This window comes from Sorex fumeus, unplaced genomic scaffold (genome assembly GCF_029834395.1).
Source record: "Sorex fumeus unplaced genomic scaffold, SorFum_2.1 ptg000042l, whole genome shotgun sequence".
In the NCBI taxonomy this organism is placed as follows: Eukaryota; Metazoa; Chordata; class Mammalia; order Eulipotyphla; family Soricidae; genus Sorex; species Sorex fumeus.
Genome location: NW_026606099.1, coordinates 6,092,250 through 6,116,520, shown reverse-complemented (window position 1 = coordinate 6,116,520; position 24,271 = coordinate 6,092,250). Strand labels below are relative to the sequence as shown.

At 49.2% G+C, this 24,271-nt stretch overlaps 1 protein-coding gene across 1 annotated transcript in view; it reads left to right on the top strand.

The window, feature by feature from the left end:
* FAM186A (family with sequence similarity 186 member A) overlaps positions 1-24,033 on the top strand; it is a 95,635-nt gene extending 71,602 nt beyond the window's left edge. The window contains exons 5-15 of the mRNA XM_056119992.1: positions 123-344; positions 522-593; positions 3,675-3,811; positions 4,172-4,358; positions 5,109-5,819; positions 7,440-10,798; positions 16,077-16,269; positions 20,757-20,917; positions 22,421-22,423; positions 23,556-23,738; positions 24,003-24,033. Of these exons, the coding sequence (XP_055975967.1) occupies positions 123-344; positions 522-593; positions 3,675-3,811; positions 4,172-4,358; positions 5,109-5,819; positions 7,440-10,798; positions 16,077-16,269; positions 20,757-20,917; positions 22,421-22,423; positions 23,556-23,738; positions 24,003-24,033 (5,259 nt within the window). The remainder of the gene's footprint in view (positions 1-122; positions 345-521; positions 594-3,674; positions 3,812-4,171; positions 4,359-5,108; positions 5,820-7,439; positions 10,799-16,076; positions 16,270-20,756; positions 20,918-22,420; positions 22,424-23,555; positions 23,739-24,002) is intronic.
* Positions 24,034-24,271: the final 238 nt, after the last annotated feature.

The following is a 24,271-nucleotide window of genomic DNA, read 5'->3' as shown; positions in this document are numbered from 1 at the left end:
TCACCCCTGAGCAAGCCAAGGCACTTGGGGTCACCCTCACCCCTGAGCAGGTCCAGGCAGGAGGGGTCACTCTAACTCTGCAACAGGCACAGGCACTGGGGCTTCCTCTAACCCCTGATCAGTTGCAAGTCCTGGGGGTCACCCAAAGACCAGAGCAGGTCAAGGTACCAGAGAAAACTATTTCCCTTGAGCAGCCCCAGGTACCTGGGATCACTATCACCCCTGAGCAAGCCAAGGCACTTGGGGTCACCCTCACCCCTGAGCAGGTCCAGGCAGGAGGGGTCACTCTCACTCTGCAACAGGCTCAGGCACTGGGGCTCCCTCTAACCCCTGATCAGATGCAAGTACTGGGGGTCACCCAAAGACCAGAGCAGGTCAAGGTACCAGAGAAAATTATTGCTCCTGGGATGACTTCAGTTACAGGGATCGTCACTCCTAAAAAGTCTTGGGTACCAGGGATCACTATCACCCCGGAGCAGGCCGAGGCACTTGGTGTCACCCTCACCCCTGAGCAGGTTGAGGCAGGCGAGGTCACTCTCACTCTGCAACAGGCACAGGCACTGGGGCTCCCTCTAACCCCTGACCAGATGCAAGTACTGGGGGTCACCCAAAGACCAGAACAGGCCATAGTACCAGGCATAAGTACTGCCCCTGAGATGACTTCAATTACAGGGATTGCCACTCCGAAAGACTCTCAGGTGTCTGGGGTCACTGTCACCCCTGAGCAGGCCCAGGCACTTGGGGTCACCCTCACCCCTGAGCAGGTTGAGGCAGGAGGGGTCACTCTCAGTCTGCAACAGGCTCAGGCACTGGGGCTCCCTCTAACCCCTGATCAGATGCAAGTACTGGGGGTCACACAGAGACCACAGCAGACAACAGTACCAGGGATAACTGTTGCCCCTGAGATGACTTCAATTCCCGGTATATCTATCACACCTAAACACTCCCAGATACCAGGAGTCATTGTTTCCCCAAGCAGGACAGAAGTACCAGGGATCACTGTGGCCCCTGAGCAGGCCCAGGTGCCCAGGATCACTGTCACCCCTGAGCAGGCCAAAGCTCTTGGTGTCACGCTCACTCCTGAGCAGGTCCAGGCAGGAGGGGTCACTCTCACTCTACAACAGGCCAAGGCACTGGGGCTCCCTCTAACCCCTGATCAGATGCAAGTACTGGGGGTCACCCAGAGACCAGAGCAGGTCAAGGTGCCAGAGAAAACTATTTCCCCTGAGCAGGCCCGGGTACCTGGGATCACTATCACCCCTGAGCAAGCCAAGGCACTTGGGGTCACCCTCACCCCTGAACAGGTCCAGGCAGGAGGGGTCACTCTCACTCTGCAACAGGCTCAGGCACTGGGGCTCCCTCTAACCCCTGATCAGATGCAAGTATTGGGGGTCACACAGAGGCCAGAGCAGGCCAAGATACCAGGGAAAACTACTGCCCCTGAACAGGCCCAGGTACCTGGGATCACTATCACCCCTGAGCAGGCCAAGGCACTTGGGATCACCCTCACCCCTGAGCAGGTCCAGGCAGGAGGGGTCACTCTCACTCTACAACAGGCCAAGGCACTGGGGCTCCCTCTAACCCCTGATCAGATGCAAGTACTGGGGGTCACCCAGAGACCAGAGCAGGTCAAGGTGCCAGAGAAAACTATTTCCCCTGAGCAGGCCCGGGTACCTGGGATCACTATCACCCCTGAGCAAGCCAAGGCACTTGGGGTCACCCTCACCCCTGAACAGGTCCAGGCAGGAGGGGTCACTCTCACTCTGCAACAGGCTCAGGCACTGGGGCTCCCTCTAACCCCTGATCAGATGCAAGTACTGGGGGTCACACAGAGGCCAGAGCAGGCCAAGATACCAGGGAAAACTACTGCCCCCGAGCAGCCCCGGGTACCTGAAGTCACTGTTACCCCTGAGCAGGCCAAGGCACTTGGGATCACACTCACCCCTGAGCAGGTGCAGGCAGGAGGGGTCACTCTCAGTCTGCAACAGGCACAGGCACTGGGGCTCCCTCTAACCCCTGATCAGATGCAAGTACTGGGGGTCACCCATAGAGAAGAGCAGATCCAGAAACCAGGGATCACTTTAACCCCTAAACAGTTCCAGTTAACAAAAATCACTGTTATCCCAGAAGAGTCTCAAGTATCATCGATCACTGCCACCCCTGAGAATGTCCAGGTACCAGAGATCCTTGGCACTCCCGAGAAGGCCCAGGTATCAGGCATGACTGTCATCTCTGAACAGCTTCAGGTACCAGGGATCGCTGTCAGTCCTGGGCAGGCTCAGGTATCAGGGATTACTGTCACCCCTAAACAGGCCAAGGTACCAGAAATCCCTTCCATCTCTCAGCGGGCTCAGACACCAGGGATCACCGTAAGTCTTGAGAAGCTCCAGGCACCAGGGATTACTGTCAGTTCTGAGCAGATACAGATATCTGGAATCACTACCCCCGGCGAGGCACAGGCAGAGAAAGAGGAGACCACTCTCAGCTCCCAAGAGTCCCAGGAACTGAAGCTCACTCTCACTGCTGATCAGGGTCAGGCAGGAAGAATCAGTTTTACTCAGCAAGAAGAGCAAGCAACTCAAGAAGCTAGACGTATACAGGTATCTCCTCAGGGGGTGCAGGGAATCTCCCTTACTCCCAGAGAGGCCCAGGCACTTGGGATCACCCTTACTCAGGAGCAGGCTGAGGCAGGCCGGGTCACTCTTAATCTACAACAGGCACAGGCCCTGGGGGTGCCACTCACTCCTAACCAGATCAAAGCTCTGGGGGTTACCTTAAGAGCAGAGCAGTCCCGGGTGCCAGGGGTCACTGTCACCCCTGAGCAGACACAGGTTTCAGTGATCACTGTTCCCTCTCAGCGGGCGCGAACAATGGGGCGTACTCGCACTCCTCAGCGTGCACAATTACCAGTGATGACTGTCACCCCTGAGCAGGCTCAGAGAGTCTCTGTAACACCTCAGGAAGCCCAGGCTCTGGGGGGTCATTTACCTTCTGAGGTGGTTCAGGCCAAGAGGGGAACCATCGCTCCTGAACAGGCCCAGACATTGGGGCCTCAGCAGACTCAGTTACAAGAGGTTGATGTTATCCCTGAGCAAGCCCAGGCTCAAGCAGTGGCTCAGGAAGGGCAGGCACTAGGGATCCCGCACTCTCCTGAGGAAACCTGGGCAACAAGGGAGGGGGTCACCTTCATGCCCCAAGAGGGACAGGCACAGGGCATCACCCCTGTCCCTAAGCAGATACGGGGAATGGGGATCACTTTCCCCCTTCAGACGGAACAGGAACTGGGGTTGACCCTCACTCCTCAACAGGAACAGACACTGGGGATCACCCCCACCCCTCAGAGGGCACAGGAACTGGGGGTCACACTCACCCCTCAACAGGAACCGACGTTGGGGATAACTCCCACCCTTCAGAGAGCACAGGAATTGGAGGTCACCCTCACCCCTCAACAGTTACAGATGCTGGGGATCACCCCAAGCCCTCAGAGGGCACAGGAATTGGGGGTCACCCTAACCCCTGAACAAGAACAGACGTTAGGGATCACTCCCACTCCTCAGGAGGAACAGGAACTGGGGGTTACCCCCAGCCCTCAGAGGGCACAGGAACTGGGAGTCACTCCCACCACTCTGAGGACACAAGAACTGGGGATCACCCCCACCCCTCAGAGGGCACAGCAACTGGGGGTAACGCTCACCCCTCAACAGGAACAGATACCGGGGGTCACCCCCACCCCTCAGAGGGCACAGGAACTGGGGATCACCGCCACCCCTCAGAGGGCACAGGAATTGGGGGTCACCCTCACCCCTCAACAGTTACAGATGCTGGGGATCACCCCCACCCCTCAGCAGGCACAGGAACTGGGGCTTACCCCCAGCCCTCAGAGGGCACAGGAACTGGGAGTTACCCCCACCACTCTGAGGACACAAGATCTGGGGATCACCCCCACCCCTCTGAGGGCACAGGAACTGGGAGTCACCCCCACCCCTCAGAGGGCACAGCAACTGGGGATAACGCTCACCCCTCAACAGGAACAGATACCGGGGGTCACCCCCACCCCTCAGAGGGCACAAGAACTGGGAATCATGCTCACCCCTCAGAGGGCAAAGGAACTGGGGATCACCCTCACCCCTCAACAGGAACAGATGCTGGGGATCACCCCAAGCCCTCAGAGGGCACAGGAACTGGGGGTCACCCTAACCCCTGAACAAGAACAGATGTTGGGGATAACTCCCACTCCTCAGAAGGCACAGGAACTGGGGGTTACCCTCACCCCTCAACAAGAACAAATGCTGGGGATCATCCCCACCCCTCAGCAGGCACAGGAACTGGGGGTAACGCTCACCCCTCAACAGGAACAGGTGCTGAGGGTCACCCCCACCCCTCAGATAGCACAGGAACTGGGGATCACTGCCACCCCTCAGAGGGCACAGGAATTGGGGGTCACCCTCACCCCTCAACAGTTACAGATGCTGGGGATCACCCCAAGCCCTCAGAGGGCACAGGAACTGGGGGTCACCCTAACCCCTGAACAAGAACAGATGTTGGGGATAACTCCCACTCCTCAGAAGGCACAGGAACTGGGGATTACCCTCACCCCTCAACAAGAACAAATGCTGGGGATCACCCCCACCACTCAGCAGGCACTGGGGCTTACCCCCACCACTCAGAGGGCACAGGAACTGGGGGTCACGCTCACCCCTCAACAGGAACAGATACTGGGGATCACCTCCACCCCTCAGATAGCACAGGAAATGGGGATCACCGCCACCCCTCAGAGGGCACAGGAACTGGGGGCCACGCTCACTCCTCAACAGGAACAGATGCTGGGGGTCACCCCCACCCCTCAGAGGGCACAGCAACTGGGGGTCATGCTCACCCCTCAACAGGAACAGATACTGGGGATTACCCCCACCCCTCAGAGGGCACAGGAATTGGGGGTCACGCTCACCTCTCAACAGGAACAGATACTAGGAATCACCCCCACTCCTCTGAGGGCACAGGAACTGGGAGTCACCCCCACCCCTCAGAGGGCACAGGAATTGAGAATCACCCCCACCCCTCAGATAACGCAGGAACTGGGAGTCACCACCACACCTCTGAGGGCACAGGAACTGGGGGTCACGCTCACCCCTCAACAGGAACAGATACTGGGGATCACCCCCACCCCTCAGAGGGCACAAGAACTGGGAATCACGCTCACCCCTCAGAGGGCACAGGAACTAGGGATCACCCTCACCCCTCAACAGGAACAGATACTGGGGGTCACCCCCACCCCTCAGAAGGCACAGGAACTGGGGATCACCCTCACCCCTCAACAGGAACAGATACTGGGGGTCACCCCCACCCCTCAGGTAGCACAGGAACTGGAGGTCACCCCCACCCCTCAGAGGGCACAGGAACTGGGGATCACCCTCACCCCTCAACAGGAACAGATACTGGGGGTCACCCCCACCCCTCAGAGGGCACAAGAACTGGGAATCATGCTCACCCCTCAGAGGGCAAAGGAACTGGGGATCACCCTCACCCCTCAACAGGAACAGATGCTGGGGATCACCCCCACCCCTCAGATAGCACAGGAACTGGGGGTCACCCCCACCCCTCAGAGGGCACAAGAACTGGGGATCACCCCCACCCCTCAGAGGGCACAGGAACTGGGGATCACCCTCACCCCTCAACAGGAACAGATACTGGGGGTCACCCCCACCCCTCAGGTAGCACAGGAACTGGGGGTCACCCCCACCCCTCAGAGGGCAAAGGAACTGGGGATCACCCTCACCCCTCAACAGGAACAGATACTGGGGGTCACCCCCACCCCTCAGGTAGCACAGGAACTGGGGGTCACCCCCACCCCTCAGAGGGCAAAGGAACTGGGGATCACCCTCACCCCTCAACAGGAACAGATACTGGGGGTCACCCCCACCCCTCAGGTAGCACAGGAACTGGGTGTCACCCCCACCCCTCAGAGGGCAAAGGAACTGGGGATCACCCTCACCCCTCAACAGGAACAGATACTGGGGGTCACCCCCACCACTCAGAGGGCACAAGAATTGGGGATCACCCCCACCCCTCAGGTAGCACAGGAACTGGGGGTCACCCCCACCCCTCAAAGGGCAAAGGAACTGGGGATCACCCTCACCCCTCAACAGGAACAGATACTGGGGGTCACCCCCACCCCTCAGAGGGCACAGGAACTGGGGATCACGCTCACCCCTCAACAGGAACAGATACTGGGGATCACCCCCACCCCTCAGAGGGCACAGGAACTGGGGGTCACGCTCACCCCTCAACAGGAACAGATACTGGGGATCACCCCCACCCCTCAGAGGGCACAGGAACTGGGGGTCACGCTCACTCCTCAACAGGAACAGATACTGGGGATCACCCCCACCCCTCAGATAGCACAGGAAATGGGGGTCACCCCCACCCCTCAGGTAGCACAGGAACTGGGGGTCACCCCCACCCCTCAGAGGGCAAAGGAACTGGGGATCACCCTCACCCCTCAACAGGAACAGATACTGGGGGTCACCCCCACCCCTCAGATAGCACAGGAACTGGGGGTCACCCCCACCCCTCAGAGGGCAAAGGAACTGGGGATTACCCTCACTCCTCAACAGGAACAGATACTGGGGGTCACCCCCACCCCTCAGGTAGCACAGGAACTGGGGGTCACCCCCACCCCTCAGAGGGCAAAGGAACTGGGGATCACCCTCACCCCTCAACAGGAACAGATACTGGGGGTCACCCCCACCCCTCAGGTAGCACAGGAACTGGGGGTCACCCCCACCCCTCAGAGGGCAAAGGAACTGGGGATCACCCTCACCCCTCAACAGGAACAGATACTGGGGATCACCCCCACCCCTCAGGTAGCACAGGAACTGGGGGTCACCCCCACCCCTCAGAGGGCAAAGGAACTGGGGATCACCCTCACCCCTCAACAGGAACAGATACTGGGGGTCACCCCCACCCCTCAGGTAGCACAGGAACTGGGGGTCACCCCCACCCCTCAGAGGGCAAAGGAACTGGGGATCACCCTCACCCCTCAACAGGAACAGATACTGGGGGTCACCCCCACCCCTCAGGTAGCACAGGAACTGGGGGTCACCCCCACCCCTCAGAGGGCAAAGGAACTGGGGATCACCCTCACCCCTCAACAGGAACAGATACTGGGGGTCACCCCCACCCCTCAGGTAGCACAGGAACTGGGAGTCACCCCCACCCCTCAGAGGGCAAAGGAACTGGGGATCACCCTCACCCCTCAACAGGAACAGATACTGGGGGTCACCCCCACCCCTCAGGTAGCACAGGAACTGGGGGTCACCCCCACCCCTCAGAGGGCAAAGGAACTGGGGATCAGCCTCACTCCTCAACAGGAACAGATACTGGGGGTCACCCCCACCCCTCAGGTAGCACAGGAACTGGGTGTCACCCCCACCCCTCAGAGGGCAAAGGAACTGGGGATCACCCTCACCCCTCAACAGGAACAGATACTGGGGGTCACCCCCACCCCTCAGAGGGCACAAGAACTGGGGATCACCCCCACCCCTCAGAGGGCACAGGAACTGGGGATCACCCTCACCCCTCAGAGGGCACATGAACTGGGGGTCACCCTCACCCCTCAACAGGAACAGATACTGGGAATAACTCCCACCCCTCAGAGGGCACAGCAACTGGGGGTCACGCTCACCCCTCAACAGGAACAGATGCTGGGGGTCACCCCCACCCCTCAGATAGCACAGCATCTGGGGGTCACCCTCACCCCTCAGATAGCACAGGACCTGGGGATCACCCCCACCCCTCAGAGGGCACAGGAACTGGGTATCACCCTCACCCCTCAACAGGAACAGATGCTGGGGGTCACCCCCACCCCTCAGATAGCACAGCATCTGGGGGTCACCCTCACCCCTCAGATAGCACAGGAACTGGGGGTTACCCTCACCCCTCAGAGGGCACAGGAACTGGGAATCACGCTCACCCCTCAGAGGGCACATGAACTGGGGGTCACCCCCACCACTCAGATAGCACAGGAACTGGGGGTTACCCTCACCCCTCAGACGGCACAGGAACTGGGAATCACGCTCACCCCTCAGAGGGCACATGAACTGGGGGTCACCCTCACCCCTCAACAGGAACAGATGCTGGGGGTCACCCCTACCCCTCAGATAGCACAGGAACTGGGGGTTACCCTCACCCCTCAGAGGGCACAGGAACTGGGGATCACCCTTACCCCTCAACAGGAACAGATGCTAGGGGTCACCCCCACCCTTCCGATAGCACAGGAACTGGGGGTCACTCTCACTCCTCAACAGGAACAGATCCTGGGGATCACTCCCAGTCCTCAGATGGCACAGGAACTGGGGGTTACCCTCACCCCTCAACAGGAACAGATGCTGGGGGTCACCCCCACCCCTCAGATAGCACAGGAACTGGGAGTCACCCCCACCCCTCAGAGGGCACATGAACTGGGGGTCACCCTCACCCCTCAACAGGAACAGATGCTGGGGGTCACCCCCACCCCTCAGATAGCACAGGAACTGGGGGTTACCCTCACCCCTCAGAGGGCACAGGAACTGGGGGTCACCCTCACCCCTCAACAGGAACAGTTACTGGAGATCACCCCCAGCCCTCAGAGGACACAGGAATTGGGGGTTATCCTCACCCCTTCACAGGCAATGGGGATCACCCCCATCCCACAGCAGGCAAAGGAAGCAGGGGTCACCCCTGCCCTTGAACTGGAACAGGCACAGAGCATCACTCTCACCCCTAAGCAGAGCCTGAGAGTCTTCCCCACCCCTCAACAGGCACAGTCACTAGGGATTACCCACCCTACTCAGCAGGCAGAAACACTGGGCATCACCCTCCCTCAGCAGCACCAGGCACTGGGGGTTACTCTCACTCATCAGCAGAAACAGGCTCTGGGTCTTCCTTTGGCTTCTGAACAGGCTGAACAAGTCCAGGCCATGGGAATCTCCCTCCCTCCTGAGCAGCCCCAAGTACTGGGGATCCATCCTACCCCTGAGCACTCTCCAGCACGAAAGGTCCCTCTCACCACAGATCAGGCGTGGAAACTGGCCGTTCCTCTCCCACCAGGAATGGTTCAGGAAGTATCGAAAACAGTTACTCTTCAGCAGATCCAGGCTTTGGGGGACACTCCCTCCCAAGAGCAGAAGCAGACACTAGGCACTCCTGTCTTTCTGGATCAGGCCCAGAGATCAAGGTTTCCTACCATTCTAGAAAGTACTGATGAATTGGTTATCACTCCCAGTTCTGAAAAGACACAGGCTCCAGGGCTGCCTCTCTCCTCAGATAAAGCCCAAGACTTAGACTCTTCCCTCATATCTAAGCAAATCCCATCTTTGAAAGTCCCTTTCACTTCACCCCGAGGTCGAGGTCGTACTGTCATGTTTGAGCAGGACCTAAACTTAAGAGCCTCCCTAGTTAGAGAGCAGTCCTCGCATGTTCAGGCTCCCTCCACTCTTAAACCTTTCCCCAAATCAAAGAAAACTCCTCCTTTTGGGCAATCCCTGACACCAAGTCCAAGCCAGGCCCAAGAATCCTCTGCTCCCATAGCTGAGAAGTCCTCTAAGACTGAGAGTTCAATTTCTCCCAAGCCCAGCTCTGTTCCTCTGAAATTCCAAGGAACTAGGATTCCCCAGAGCCTAATTTCTAAAGGTTCCTCTATACAAGTTCCTGCTACTAGAAAACAAAGGGTACCAGTGGCCCCTCACCCTCCAGATCAGCCCCTTGCCCCAGGGAAGGAGAGCCACAGCTTCAGGCAATTTCTCACATCTAAAGATGTTTTGACAACCCAGCCACCCCTGAAAGCAAAGGGTTCTCCAGACTTCAGCCAGCCTCTGATACCTGAAGTCCCATTCACCTCTAGACAGATTCCTACTCCCTCTCCCCTTCCTGGGAAACTTCGAGAATATGGACCCTTAACTTCCTTCAAGGAGGAGGAGAAGCCTCAGTCATTCTCTGCAGTCTCTAAGCAATCTCCCCAGCCTCAAGCCCCTTCTCCCCTGGGTCAGTATTGGGCACCAAGGCCTCCTTCGGGGAAAACTTTCCCACAATGGATTCCTCCCATTCCTGGACATCCTCCAACACCCCAAACCCCCTCGCCTTCTGAAGAGTTCCAAAGAGACTTGCGCTCTTCTGTCCCTATGAAAAGAAAAGGATTGCCTACTATTTCTTCTCTGAAAGCTAAATCAACATTGGCCTATCCTGGTGCCCCACAATTCAAAGCACCTCAAACCACAACTGAGAAGTTCCCAGTGCCAAAGTCCTCTGACACTGCTGAAGGAATCCAAAGACTCCGTGATCCTCTTGCCATGGAACCACTTAGAATACTTCAATCCTATGATACCGATTTTAGCAGAGCAATATCACACAAGCGTTTCACTGATGGGGCTGCCCTTCCCACTCTTGTGAAGTCTGTAACACCTCTAACTACTCAATTATCCAAAACATCTCACATCTCACCTTCTGAGTTGGCCAAAAAATCTCAACTCTCCCTTTTAAAGAAACCTCTGTCAGTGATGTCTGTTTCAAGCATCAAGAAACCGAAGATGACAGTGCCCTGGTCCTCTCCCCAAGAGCTTGAAGGACAGAAATTCTTCATTGATGTGGAGGCTCAAAAGAAGAATCTTATACTCTTAAATCAGGCCTCAAAAGCCGCTGGACTCCCTTCACAGCTACACACAATCGCTAGGAATCTCATAGTTGAGACACTTCATGCAGACAGTGTTCGGATGGGATACCTATTCCGCAAGTACAGTGCCTATCGACTGATTCAGCAGGCAAGGTAACTGCTATATATTCAGGTTTTTACTTTGGTCCTGATTTCAAATATTCTCCCTCATTGCCTTATATTATGATTTTTCAGATTTTTCAGATCAGATGTTCCAGAAGATTCTCATAGATGGATGGCCTGTGGGATGGAAGAATTTATTTGTTTGGGGGCCACACTCTGTAGCACTCAGAAGCTAGTCTTGACTTGGTACTCAAGGGACCATACAGAGCTAGGACTCAAACTGGGGCTTGCTGCATTCAAAGCGTGCACTCCAGCACTTTGGACTACCTCTGTTCACCCTTTTACGTATTTTAAGTAGTCACAACAGTTGGTCTTCCTGTATCTTAAATATTAAATTATAATTATATAAATAATAGGTTATAAGTATATAACTATATTATAAATAAAGGTAAAAGGTAAAGGCCCTCCCGTTGATCATTGATTTGCTCAAGCGGGCCCAGTAATGTCTCCATTGGAGACTTTGTTGTTACTGTGTTTGGCATATCGAATACATCACGGGGAGCTTGCCAGGCTCTGCCGTGCAGGCGATAATATTATAAATATTATGCATTAGTTAATTTAAAAAACCCACTCATTTTTTATAGCTTCATAGCATTCCAAATATGCATTTACCAGAATTTGTTTAACCTCTGATGTAGTGTTCAATACTGCATATGGTTAAAAATAGGTCCAGTGATATTTTATAATTTTGAAAGGTTTTTATCAAATTGTTCTGCAAGGAGGTTTTGTTTAATTAGTTTGGTTTTTGGGCTACACCCAGTGGTGCTCAGGGCTTACTCCTGGCTTTGTACACAGGGTTCACTCCTGGTGGAGCTCAGGGGACCATCGAGTGTGCTGAGGATTGAACTTGGACTGGGTGTGTGCAAGGCAAATACCTTCCTGGTTATACTATCTCTCCATCCCTTCTGCAAGGAGGTTGTCACAATTTACTTATCAAATGAACTGCCATATTTTAGAGAGTATTTTCCTACATTAAGTTAAGGAAGCATTACCAGATTTGTTTTATTTGTTCTTTTAGTTTTGGTGGGATTAAGCACTTTTTTATGGACTTCAGACTTATTTGGACTTCATTTTTTGTAGAGATCCTATTTTTTTCTTTTTGGGTCACACCTGGCAATGCTCAGGGGTTACTCCTGGCTCAGGCACTCAGGAATCACTCCTGGCAGTTCTCGGGGGACCATATGGGATCAAACCAGGGTCGACTGCGTGCAAGGCAAACACTCTAATCGCTGTGCTATCGCTCCAGCCCCTAGAGATCCTGTTTTTAAAGAATAATTTGCCTATTTGGGGGTTGAAGAGATAGTAATTTGCTTAGCATGAAGTTGTGGTTATGACCCTAGTTCAAATCCTGGCACTTAGTATGGTTCCCCAAGCACTGCTAGGAGTGATGCCTGAACACAGAACCAGGAGTAAACTCTAAGCACTGCCAGGTATGACCCAAAAATAAAACAAAAAATTTATCCAGTGTGAGGATCAAAGTTACTGTTCAAATGTTAGGAAAGTAAGTTCCTTGTCTTTGATATAAAGTGCTAAGTGTCCCTCACTTGTTTGTTCTGACTCTACTTTTAATGTTTTTTGTCGTTGAGAAAAGTATGTGTTATTTGCTTGTCAATTTTTTCTGTTTCTTTTTGTATTTTCAAGGCTCATTGCTTGTTTTACATACCAGTCTTTGATTTACAACTTTCTGTGTACATCAGGCTAAAGATTGGTCTCATGAGGTCATGGTTTATAGGCAAGAAGTCTGGCTTGCTTTCCAGTGCTACCATGATCCTCAAGCACATTTAAGAGTAGCCTTTAAATACAGTGACTCCCCCCACATGACCAGGTGTGGTCCCCAAACAGAAAATCAAAGAAAAAGATAGGTCTGCCTTCCCCCACGATCAGACATGGACATATTTGATTGTTCCATCAATGTTTATAAGATAATCCCTCTTTCCCACCTACTTATTTGTATGTAACTTCAGTGTAAAGTCTTCATTTAGGACCATATTTGAACTCTATTGTTTTATTAATTGCTATAGTATCCTGCTATACTATCACTTTGGTTCCAGGAATACCATATTTTATTGTTTTGTTTTGTTTTATTTGTTTGTTTTTTTGGCCACACCAACGATGCTCAGAGGTTACTCTGAATTCAGAAAATTCTCCTGGTGGTGCTCAGAGATCATATAGGATATTAGGGACCGAAGCTGAATGAGTCATATGCAAGGCAAGAACCCTACCTTTTGTACTATTTCTTTGGTCTCCAAAGTGGCATCTTTTTGTTTTTTATTTAAAAAAAATTTTTTTTTTAGGATTTGAGGCCACATCTGGCACTGCTAAGAGGTTACCCCTGACTCTGCACACAGGAATTACTCCTGGCAGTGCTCAAGGGACCATATGAGATGACAGATTCTAATAAAATATCAGAAAAAATATTCCTGGGGCTGGAGATACAGTACAGGGGTTAAGGTGCATGCCTGTCATGAAGCTGATCCCAGTTCAGTACCTGGCACCAAATGATCCCCCAAGCATTGATGGGTCACTCTTGGTGAATACTGCCAGGTGACCCAGGTAATCCTTGGCACCAAGGGGCCATCACAGCACCACATTTTTGGACTCTCATATTGAACTCTGTACTCTGTTGGCTAAGAATTGCCAGGAGAGGCCTTCAGGTATTTTTAATAACACTTGGGAGGCAAAAATACACACACACACACACACACACACACACACACACATATATATACCATTATAAACGGCAATGTTTTATCCATATAAGTGAGATTTAAGTGGGAGTAAAGAGGAGAAAGGGTCAAGTAACCATGTTTCTAGACATGGAATTTTATTTATTTGGGGGATGGAAAAAAAGGTAAAATCTAGAGAGCTAAAGAGATAGTACAGAAGTTAAGACATTTGTCTTGTATGTAACTGATACTGATTTTGTTCCTTACACCACATGGTTCTCCAAGAGCTGCCAGGAGTGGTAATTTAGCATAGAGCCAGGCGCTGAGAAATGCCATTTGTGGATCAACAGCCCCATCCCCCCCATCCCCAGTGAGATCAAATCCAGGCCCTCATACACATGAGGCAGGCACTCTACTACTGAGTTCATGTGCAACCCTATATAGAAAATTTTATTTTATCTTCTTATTACTTTTTATTTTTCTCCTTTCTGTTCTTCATTATTGTTGTTGTTGATGATGATGATGAGGAGGAGGAGGAGGAGGAGGAGGATGTGATAACCAGGGGTCATACACATGCCTGGTTGCAGTGCCTCATACATTTAATTGTGGTGCTCACCAGGTTTCACATATCAGGCCACATTACTCACTTTATAGCAGTGCTTGCCAAGGGTCACTCTCCTGGGCACAGTGCTCACAATACCTTTAGAGTTGCAGTGTCAAGAATCACATACAGCAGAGCTGCCAGGATCACCCTCAGCATATAAAATGGCATTGGAAATCCAATTCACTAGTTTCATACTTGTAAGACAGGTGTTCTAGCCATTGAATCACCTTCCAGCTCTGGACTATGCATTTTGGAAGGGGTAGATGGTTGGACCATACCCTGCAGTGCTCAGGGGTTATGCTAAGGAGAAACACCTGGAAGTACTCAGGGGACCACTAGGACCAAGGATTCAAACCAGAATTATGCAACCCCCCCCAAAGAAAAAAACCCACTCTTTAGCAGGTCAAAATATGATAATATATATTAAAGAGAGGAAGTATATTTTATGGCTGTTCTTCAATAGTTAGTTCAACATCTTCCCCTGAAATCTTTATTATCCTTGTTCAAATTAATTCTAGTGGGGCCAGAGAGATAGTACAGTGGGGAGGGTGCTGCCTTGCACATGGCCAATCAAGGTTCAATCCCCAGAACCCCACATGATCCTCCAAGCACTGCCAGTAGTGGTCCCTGAGTACAGAGCCAGGAGTAGGCCCTGAGTAGAGTTGGGTGTGGCCCCAAAACAAACAAGAAGAAATAAAATTAATTATACTTCTTTGGGATTAGATAGCATATTTATATTCTATTTATTATCTTCCCTTTTGAACACAGACAACTTGGTAGCTTCTCATTCTGGCTTATCATTACTTTATAGACAAGAACATTGTTTTTTCATAATTGTATTACATGCCCCTAGATGTCTTGCACGTATAAAAAAAATCATTTAAGGGGCTGGAGAAATAGTACAGCAGGCGAGGCACTTGCCTTGCATGTAGCTGACCCAAATTTGATTCCCAGCAACCCATAAGATCCTCAGAGCCCACCAAGAGTAACTTCTGAGTACAGAGCCAGGAGTAAGCCCTAAGCACTCCTGGGTGTGACCTTCCTCCAAAAAAATCATTTGAGGGCTAGGATCATAGTATTTGCCTTGCCTGTGACCAACCTGGGTTCGATTCCTGGCACCAAATAAAGTCCTCTGACCTACCCGGAAGTAATTCCTGAGTCTGTAGAGCCAAAAGTAAGCCCCGAGCACTGCTGGGTGTGGACACTCCCCCAAAATTATTTAATATTTATTTAATACATATAATAGTTGGGCTGGAGCAATAGCACAGCGGGTAGGGTGTTTGCCTTGCATGCGGCCGACACAGCCGACCCAAGTTCGATTCCTCCATCCCTCTCAGAGAGCCTGGCAAGCTACTGAGAGCATCTCACCTGCACAGCAAAGCCTGGCAAGCTACCTGTGACGTATTCGATATGCTAAACACAGTAACAAGTCTCACAATGTTACTGGGCCCACTCGAGCAAATTGATGAACAAAGGGAGGACAGTGACAGTGACAGTGACCTTGTTCCCCCAGGTAATATTTCTTATAAACAGACCTTTAAATTTTTAATATATTAAAATAATACTATATAATGTTAAAATACTGAAAATAAAATGTAATAATTGTAAATATTTTTGATAGTTTAGTCATATAAGGAAACAGATTAATGTCTAATCTTTGTGTGTGTTTTTTTGGGCGGGCAGCAGGCTGGGCCACAGCCAGCTGTACTCAGGGCTTACTCCTGGCTCTGTCTGTGCTGAGGGATTACTCCTGGCAGTACTCAGGGGACTATATGGGATGCCAGGAATCAAACCCGAGTTGGCCGCATGCAAGGCAAACACCTACCTGCTGTACTATGGCTCTGGCCCCCAAATGAAGGTCAATTTTAAGTAAGCCTCCTTTATCTAAGTGATCCCTCCCCACATACTAAGGATGAGATGAAAAATGTGAGTGTATCAATATTACTATATTCTTAGCTATATTAAAATAATCTATTAAAATCTTTTCATTTGTTTCAAGAAACAATATAATCAAACGAATGAAAGCCATCCAAAACACTGGGAAAGGCTATGAGTTTCAGAACCTCAGCATAATGCTAAACAGACTTGATGACTACCAGAAAAAGGTGATGCAGGCCTGGACGCAGAAGCAGAAATCTGTAGAGGAAAAAAGAGATCAGTGCCTAAGGGAAATGATAACCACATTTAGCCAGGTAATCTTTTCTATTTCCTTTCTCCGTGTTCTGTAAATGAAAACAAATAAACCAAAGTAGTAGCACTGTAGCACTGTCCTCCCACTGTTCATCGATTTGCTCGAGCAGGCCCAGTAACCTCTCCATTGTGAGACTTGTTATTACTGTGTTTGGCATATTGAATACCTCACGGGTAGCTTGCCAGGCTTTGCCAAGCTTGCCAGGCTTTGCCAGGCGAAATACTCTTGGTAGCTTGCCGGGCTCTCCGAGAGGGGCGGAGGAATTGAACCCAGCTCGGCCAGGCTGGCTGCTTGCAAGGGAAACGCCCTACCACTGTGCTATTGCTCCAGCCCAACCAAAGTAGTAAACTTTGAAAAAAACAACCACCTGGAGATACCATGTACGTTAGTTCCTTATAGGACCTGAAGCAAATCACCACAACTTGGTGGCCCAAAACAAATAGAAACGTATTATTCCACAGTTTTGGATACCAGTTCATGAAATTAGAGTGTTGGCAGTGTTGGAGCCTTCTGGATTCTCTGAAGAAGAAATCTGTTTTCATGCTTTTAGCCTAGATTCAGAGGTTCCCACACTTATTTGGCCTACTTCCACCTTAAAAAAAAAAATACTCAGCACCGCCTAGAAATCAACCTTTTAAAAGCAAACAGAAAACTCACCAAGTGCACCTGAGGTGCTACTGCCCCTTCAATTGTTCCTGTACCCCCATGTGGCGTGAGGGTGGACACTTTAGGAAAGACTTGCAGACAATCCCTGCTGTTCTTTAGCTTGGAACTGCCTAACTCCAATCTCTACCTCTGTCCTTCCCGTGTCCTTTCCAGTGTGTCTTGTCTTCTTTTCTATCCCACATAAAGCCATTGTCTTGTTGCATCCCACCTGGTTAATCCAGAATGATCTCATCTCGGGGCTGGAGCAATAGCACAGCAGGTAGGATGTTTGCCTTGCTCGCGGGGACCAACCCGGGTTCAATTCCCAGCATCCCGTATGATCCCCTGAGCACTGCCAGGAGTAATTCCTGAGTGCAGAGCCAGGAGTAACCCCTGCGCATTGCCAGGTGTGACCCAAAAAAGCAAAAATAAATAAACAGAATGATCTAATTTCCAGAACAAATAACATTTTTTTTTAAAGAAATCCACATTCACAGGTTCTTAGTAACATGTATTTTGGGATATTCACCATTAAACCCACAATATCATTACTCCAGTTAAATTTCTTTTTTTTTTTTTTTTTGGCTTTCTGGATCACACCCAGGGATGCACAGGGGTTACTCCTGGCTCTGCACTTAGGAGTTACTCCTGGCGGTGCTCGGGGACCATATGGGATGCTGGGAATCCAACCTGGGTCAGCAACATGAAAGGCAAACGCCCTACCCGCTGTGCTATCACTCCAGACCCAGTGAAATTTCTTAATTGGAATATGGATTAGAATGTAGATGAAGAAACATTAGGAGAGAGGGATCCAACATCGTGGCTGTGTTGACACAGGGGCCAGGATCACGGGCCAGAATGGGTGGATCGATCGCAGCTCCCAGAACTCTGAACTGCAGGGCGCTACGGCACAAAAACTCTGCATAATTTTTCAGGAATGAATTTAAGTGTCATTTCCTTCTAAAGGCAGTTTTCAAGACCAGTCTGGCACCTGGAACTGCTGTTGTGCCCCAGGTTTCCACCACAAACGACCTGCTTGAGCGGCTGGGTGGTTCCGGAAGCTTCCTGCTGGCCAAGTGCCTGCACAGTGTCTGCACTGGGCCCAGAACCTGCACAAGACTAAAAGACCTCCTCTGCTGCTCCTGTGGCAACAGATGCAGGCTGCGGAGCTGCAGCAGGACCCCAAGTACCCACCATGAGCAGCTGACTTGGGTGGCTGAGTAGCCCCAGAAACTCGCAGTCACCCAGGCACCTGCACTGGGCTCGAATCCGTCCCAAGACTAAAAGATTTCCATTGCTGCTCAGGGTGCGGGCCACGGAGCTGCTACAGTGTCCCAAGCAGATCAGAGCCGCCACTGCCACCCCGTGCCCCAAGTACCTGTGGGTGCATTCCAGACCCCAAAACTACGTCCGGACTAACTCTGCCACTGCTCCCGTGGTTAAGAGCACTTGCAGTGCTCCAAGTACATCTCAAAAAGAGTGAAGCCTGCAGCATATTATGGATGAAGAATCTCCCTGAGTGCCAAATGCTGGATATTGAACCTGAGGACCAGGGCATGTGTCTCTTGGTCAGCTTCTGCTGAACTGGTAGCTATGACCTGCCCAGAGCAACCGAGTCACAAAAGGTAGCTGTCCTGGCCCGGGTTCTGGTCCCTAGCAGGGCCACTGCTGCCATCACTGCTGGGGCCCAGGGGGTACTACACTGCCAACGGGTCAACCTGGACCTCATGGACAAGATCATCAGCAGCCTGATGGGATCCTTGGACTTCTAGACACCCCAAAGTCACCACTATGTCCCGAGCTAGGCTCCAACAACTTGAGACCAAGTTTTCCAAGAAATTTAACCACTAAAATTTAGGTACATGGGAGTCATGTCCACAAGCCACCTCTGGCTTCACCATACAAGCTCATTTATCAGCCTTGCTCCAGAGAGTCAGAAATAAGTCTTAAAAGAGATTTGAAAAAAAGATGCAGTACATCTTCTCAGACCTGTGCATGACTGAATACTCATGTTTTGGGGGCACACTGGAGGTTATCCCAGTGCCTGCCCTAACATAGCCCCTGGCAGCTGCTTGCTTCCAAAATCCAAAATCATTGCCATGTCCCCAGCTGGACTCCACCGTTTTGAGACAGACCTCACTGAGAAATTACCATGCTGAAAATTCAGGTGTGCAGGTTTCATTACTGAAATCTCTAGGCTTTCTTGGAGTCAGGATGTGCTACCTTGCCCTACTTCCCTATACTCCCAGAGGTCATGGCAGTCACCCCCACAAACCAACTCCTGTGCTACCATGGCCTTCCACTGGCCTTGCTCCAGAAAACCATAAATAAATCTCAAAAGAGATCAAAATCCACAGTAAACTGAATTCCCTGAATAAACATAATAGCCTCTTGTTACCTGTATTGCAAATCATATGCACAAAAGGAAACAGAGAGAAGAAAATTGCCGGCTGGGGGATGGTGGGTGGGAGTTGGAAGATGGTTGGACATTGGTGGTGGGAAGTGTACACTGGTGGAGGAATGGGTGCTGGAACACTGTATGACTGAAACTAAATCATGAACAGGTTTGTAATGGTCTATCTCAGGGTCATTCAATTAAAAAAATTAAAAATTAAAAATATATCAGGAGAGACTCGAATATACTCCATATCTTTCTAGAACAACCCCCATCCATCAGCTTCTAGAAATACAATGTAACTCCTCCTGTTGCTCTACAACAGATTCTTGGTGATTAATTCTCTACTCAAAACTATCAAATTAAATTTTGATATTACAAGTTTACTATAAGAGAATTTATTTAACTTGCCTACATGCCACCAGGTATAGGTCATACTGCAGAACTCTGACATCAGCTCTTTTACTGTGATAAACAGCAGTACTTTCCAGAAGCAATAGGACCTTCCAAAAAGTTATAGCACCAAGAACAGTTATTTGCTCTAGGTCTATGTACTTAGGATAGTATCATAAGCTGAAGTTCCAAAAACACTTTACATAGCCTTTTATTTTCCAAATTCACTTATAAGATTAACTGCTACTTTAGAGATTCAGAAATATTCCTCATTACTGTCTGATCCAAATCAAAGTCATCTGAATTTCCGAGAAAAGTTATATTTTTTTTTCTTCTTTTGATTCCTCAAGGCTTAGTTCTGGCTCTGCACTCAGGGATCACTCCTGGCAGGGCTCGGGGGACCATATTGAGGGCTGGGGATCAAATCTGGGTCAGGAGGGAAAAAGGCAAGTTTCTATAATATACTATTGCTCCAGCACCCAGAACAGTTATATTTCAAACAGTGGCACTATTTTTTTTAATGATAAAAGGAAAAAAGTTATCTTTGATAGTTTTCTGGCATGGAAAACATGGTCAATGCAGATGGAGTAAAGCAAAATAAGTTGGCAGTGTCATGAATGATCTAACAGAAATCACAATACCTGAGTATTTCACAAGATAAACAAGGATATGGGGTGGGGGTAGCACTCAAGAAAGCTAGATGATCAGGTAGATATAAAGGTAGATATAAACGTAAATATAAGGTAGATATTAACGGTAGATATAAACCGTAAAGGAAAAAACAAAAGGAGAAAAGGTAGATTAATGAATAGCCTACACTGTATTGGGACGGTGGTTAAGACACCATTCGTTCTGAATGAGATTGACTGCATTAAAGCCAAGTCACTAAGAGACTTAAAATCAACTCAATGAAAGACCTTAGACAAGTCTCTTAAGGAACCAGGAGTTTCCCCTGAGCACAGCTAAACAAACCAGAAAACAAACATATTTCAGCCTAGGGAGAGCCCAAAATACTTTTCTAAAGTTTCCTTTTCTGATTTCTTTTTTGTTTTTAGCTCATAGAGATGTATGGGTTGAATCTTAGTCTACCCATTCCCTTGATCACTGACAAAAAGCAGACACCTGTAACCAAAGCACCTAGCAAACCTGTCCAACAACCATTCCCAGAAGAACGAATGAAAGAGGACAGAAAATACGACACTTTCAAGGAATTTAGGTATGTGATAAAAGACTGACATTAAATTTCAGTCTGTGTGAAAGCTATGCTTTATTTTTCTGCCCAAGAGCTTCCCTTTCCCACAACTGAGATATGGTGCAGTGAAAACTATATTTGGGTTTTGTTCATTTGCTTTGTTTTGGGGCTACAGCTGGCTGTGCTGAGGACTTAATTCTGGCTCAGTACTTAGATAACTCTGAGTGGTGCTTACGGGACCATATGTGATGATAGCTGTAGCTCTTGGCTCAGCTGCATGTGAGGCTTATTTTATATGCTGTACTATCTCTCCAATCCCCTACAGTGGAAATTCTAACTTAGCTAACTTAACATTAGGCTTATTTACATACATACTACTTAAAGATTTAATATTTGATTTTGAGTTCTTTTAAAAGTGTGAAGCCACACTTACCTTATTAAGAAACAAATTATCTTAGTTTTCTTAATCTTTCAAAAAGTAATATTATTTTTAAAACATTATTGTCTAAAAAGAAAGAAGTGTTAGGGTCAGAGAGATAGTAGAGAGGGTAGGGTGTTTGCCTTGCATTTGGTCAACTCAGATTTTATTCCAGGCACCATATATGGTTCCCAGAGCCCAGTCAGGAATGATCTATGAGCACAAAGCCAAGAGTAAGCCCAGAGCACAGCTGGGTGTGACCCTCACCCCAAAAAGGGGATTTAGGGAAAAAAACAGAAAAATAAATATTGTAGGAGGGATGACCTATATGCAATCTGTATAGTCCATAAAGTTAGAAAAGTAGTTTTTATTTTTTTATGTAGTAGTACTGCTATATATTCAGCCACTTGTTAAGCTGATTGAAACAGGCATAAACTCTGCATTGAATTTTTTATTTACATTTTTTAAAATTTTTCATAAAGTTGTTCACAATAATTATTTACATTCAATATTTCAACACCAATCCCATCACTATTTAATCTTCCCATCACTATTGCTTTGAATCTTTCCACCACCACCCCGTCTTACTCACAGGCTTGTCCTGAGCCCCTGTCTTTGGCAGATGCTAAATAATTTATTTTGTATTGCTTGCCATGAATACTATGAGGTATCATGTGGCTGTGAAAGTGGCCGCATACTCCTGGAATTCTGAAATTTTTAAATATTTAGGGTCCACAAACATGAGAACCTCTCAGTGTCTGTATTGCAAACCATAATACCCAAAGGTAGAGAGAGAGTATGGGGAATATTGTCTGCCATGGAGGCAGGGGGAGGGTGGGAAAGGAGGGGGTATACTGGGGATGGTGGTGGTGGGGAATGTGCACTGGTGGAGGGATGGGTGTTTGATCATTGTGTGATTGTAACCCAAACATGAAAGCTTGTAACTATCTCACGGTGATTCAATAAATTTTTTTAAAATAATAATAATAATAACTAAATAAATAAATATTTAGGGTTCAGAGGCATCTTTGTGGCATGTTTCTCTCTTCCAAGATTCATTTGTGAGTCTCTGAATCATGGCCATTAATGCGCTTAAATGGCACCCACAGACAGTTCCTGTGTGTGACTGCCAGGAAACGGGAGGGGTGGGGAGATGGGGGAAGGTCACCCATACCCAACTCCGTGAAGCCTGGAGTTTTCAGTCACTGATCTGGCAAACCTGTCTTTTTTCTTTTTTTTTTTTTTTAGCGGATTCATTCTCATGCATAGGGGGCTCAGGACAAGCCTGTGAAGGTTGGCCATAAGCATGGCAGCAATTGGGTTCTGGAGGTTTGCTTATGCTGGGGTTCATTTGGGGAAGGTGGAAGGACACACCTGTCCCCCTCTGAGGTGCCCTGGTGAAATCAGCCTGGCGTGAAGTGGGGAGACATCTCTGTAGCAGGCTGCTCTCCTCTGAGTTTCATTTGTGAGTCTCTGAGTTATGGCCACTAATGCGTTAAATGGCCTGCTTTTGATCTCTTTTGAGATTTATTTATGCGTCTCTGAAGCAAGGCCCATAAGTGAGCTAGTATAGCTGAGCCAGAGATAGTTTGTGGGCGTGATTCCCACATAACTAACTTTTGGCCATTTAATTTCTCAGGAAACTTGGTCCCTAGTTGTTGGGGTCCGGCCAGAGACACAGAGGCAATTTGGGGGTATCAGGAAGCCTGAAGGCACCATCAGGCTGCTGATGCACTCGCCTTGCAGGTACAGGTTGACCTGCTGGGTGGTACTGTTCCCCTGAATGGTGGTTTTATTTTTTTTTTAATTTTATTATTATTATTTGGTTTTTGTGTCACACCCAGCAATGCTCAGGGGTTCCTCCTGGCTTTGCACTCAGGAATTACTCCTGGTGGTACTCGGGGGACCATATGGAATGCCGAGGATTGAACCTGGGTCAGCCGCGTGCAAGGCAAACGCCCTACCCGCTGTGCTATCTCTCAGACCCCCTTAATGGTAGTTTTAGATGGTAGTTTTAAAACTTCTCCTAGTTTTGCTAGGTGAAGTTATGGAAATTAGTAATTATTTCATCAAGTTTTACTATTTTTATTTATCTCTCAAGGTATGAATACCTAATGTTCCTTAGTGTCCGGGAGAGAAGATGGTGATAAAAAGGATGGTGATAAAGAGGGGAGAACAGAATCATATTGTTACAGAGGTCAGGAAAACTTTGATCCTTCCAATTACTGTTCTTTAATTCTCTAGACAAGGAGATCAGATGGAAGCCATTTGGAACACTGATCTGTCCACATCAAGTTATCCAATAACAGAGAAGACATCATTAAATTTACTCTGGGATGAACTGGGAGGGTACCCAGATATTCCTCTGCTACTCCAGTTAGATATTCAATCTACTCTCAGAAAATCTCTTTCATCTATTCAGTCACGGTAAGTTAAAGTTCTAAAACCACTCTAGCTATTGGTAGTGTCTTCAGTCACATACTTTTTAGTTTTGTTTTTTGGTTTTGGGGCCACACCTGTGCTCACGACTTACTCCTAGCTCTGCACTCAGGAATCATTCCTGGCATTACTCTGACCATATGGGGTGCTGGGATTGAACTCAGGTCAGCTGCATGCAAGGCAAGCACCTGCTGACTCTCTCCATACCTTTCAGACATATACCTATGCTTCCTAAACTTGATTCTCCTGTAGAATCAGGAAGTTGCCAAAAGTCAATGTTTGAAGTAGACAAGGAGATAAATACCAGAAATAAACTCACAGGTGAATCCAATATTGGTCCTTTAGTGTTTCTCTTTATAGGGCTGCAGCTGTTTCTCCTGGAATAAGAGAAAAGAAACAATAGGGGCTTAAGAGATAGTAGAGTGGGTGAGGTACTTGGCCTAGCATGTGGCAGACCTAGACTTGATCCATAAGGTGCCCTAAATCTTGCCAGGGATGATCCCTAAGCACATAGTCAGGAA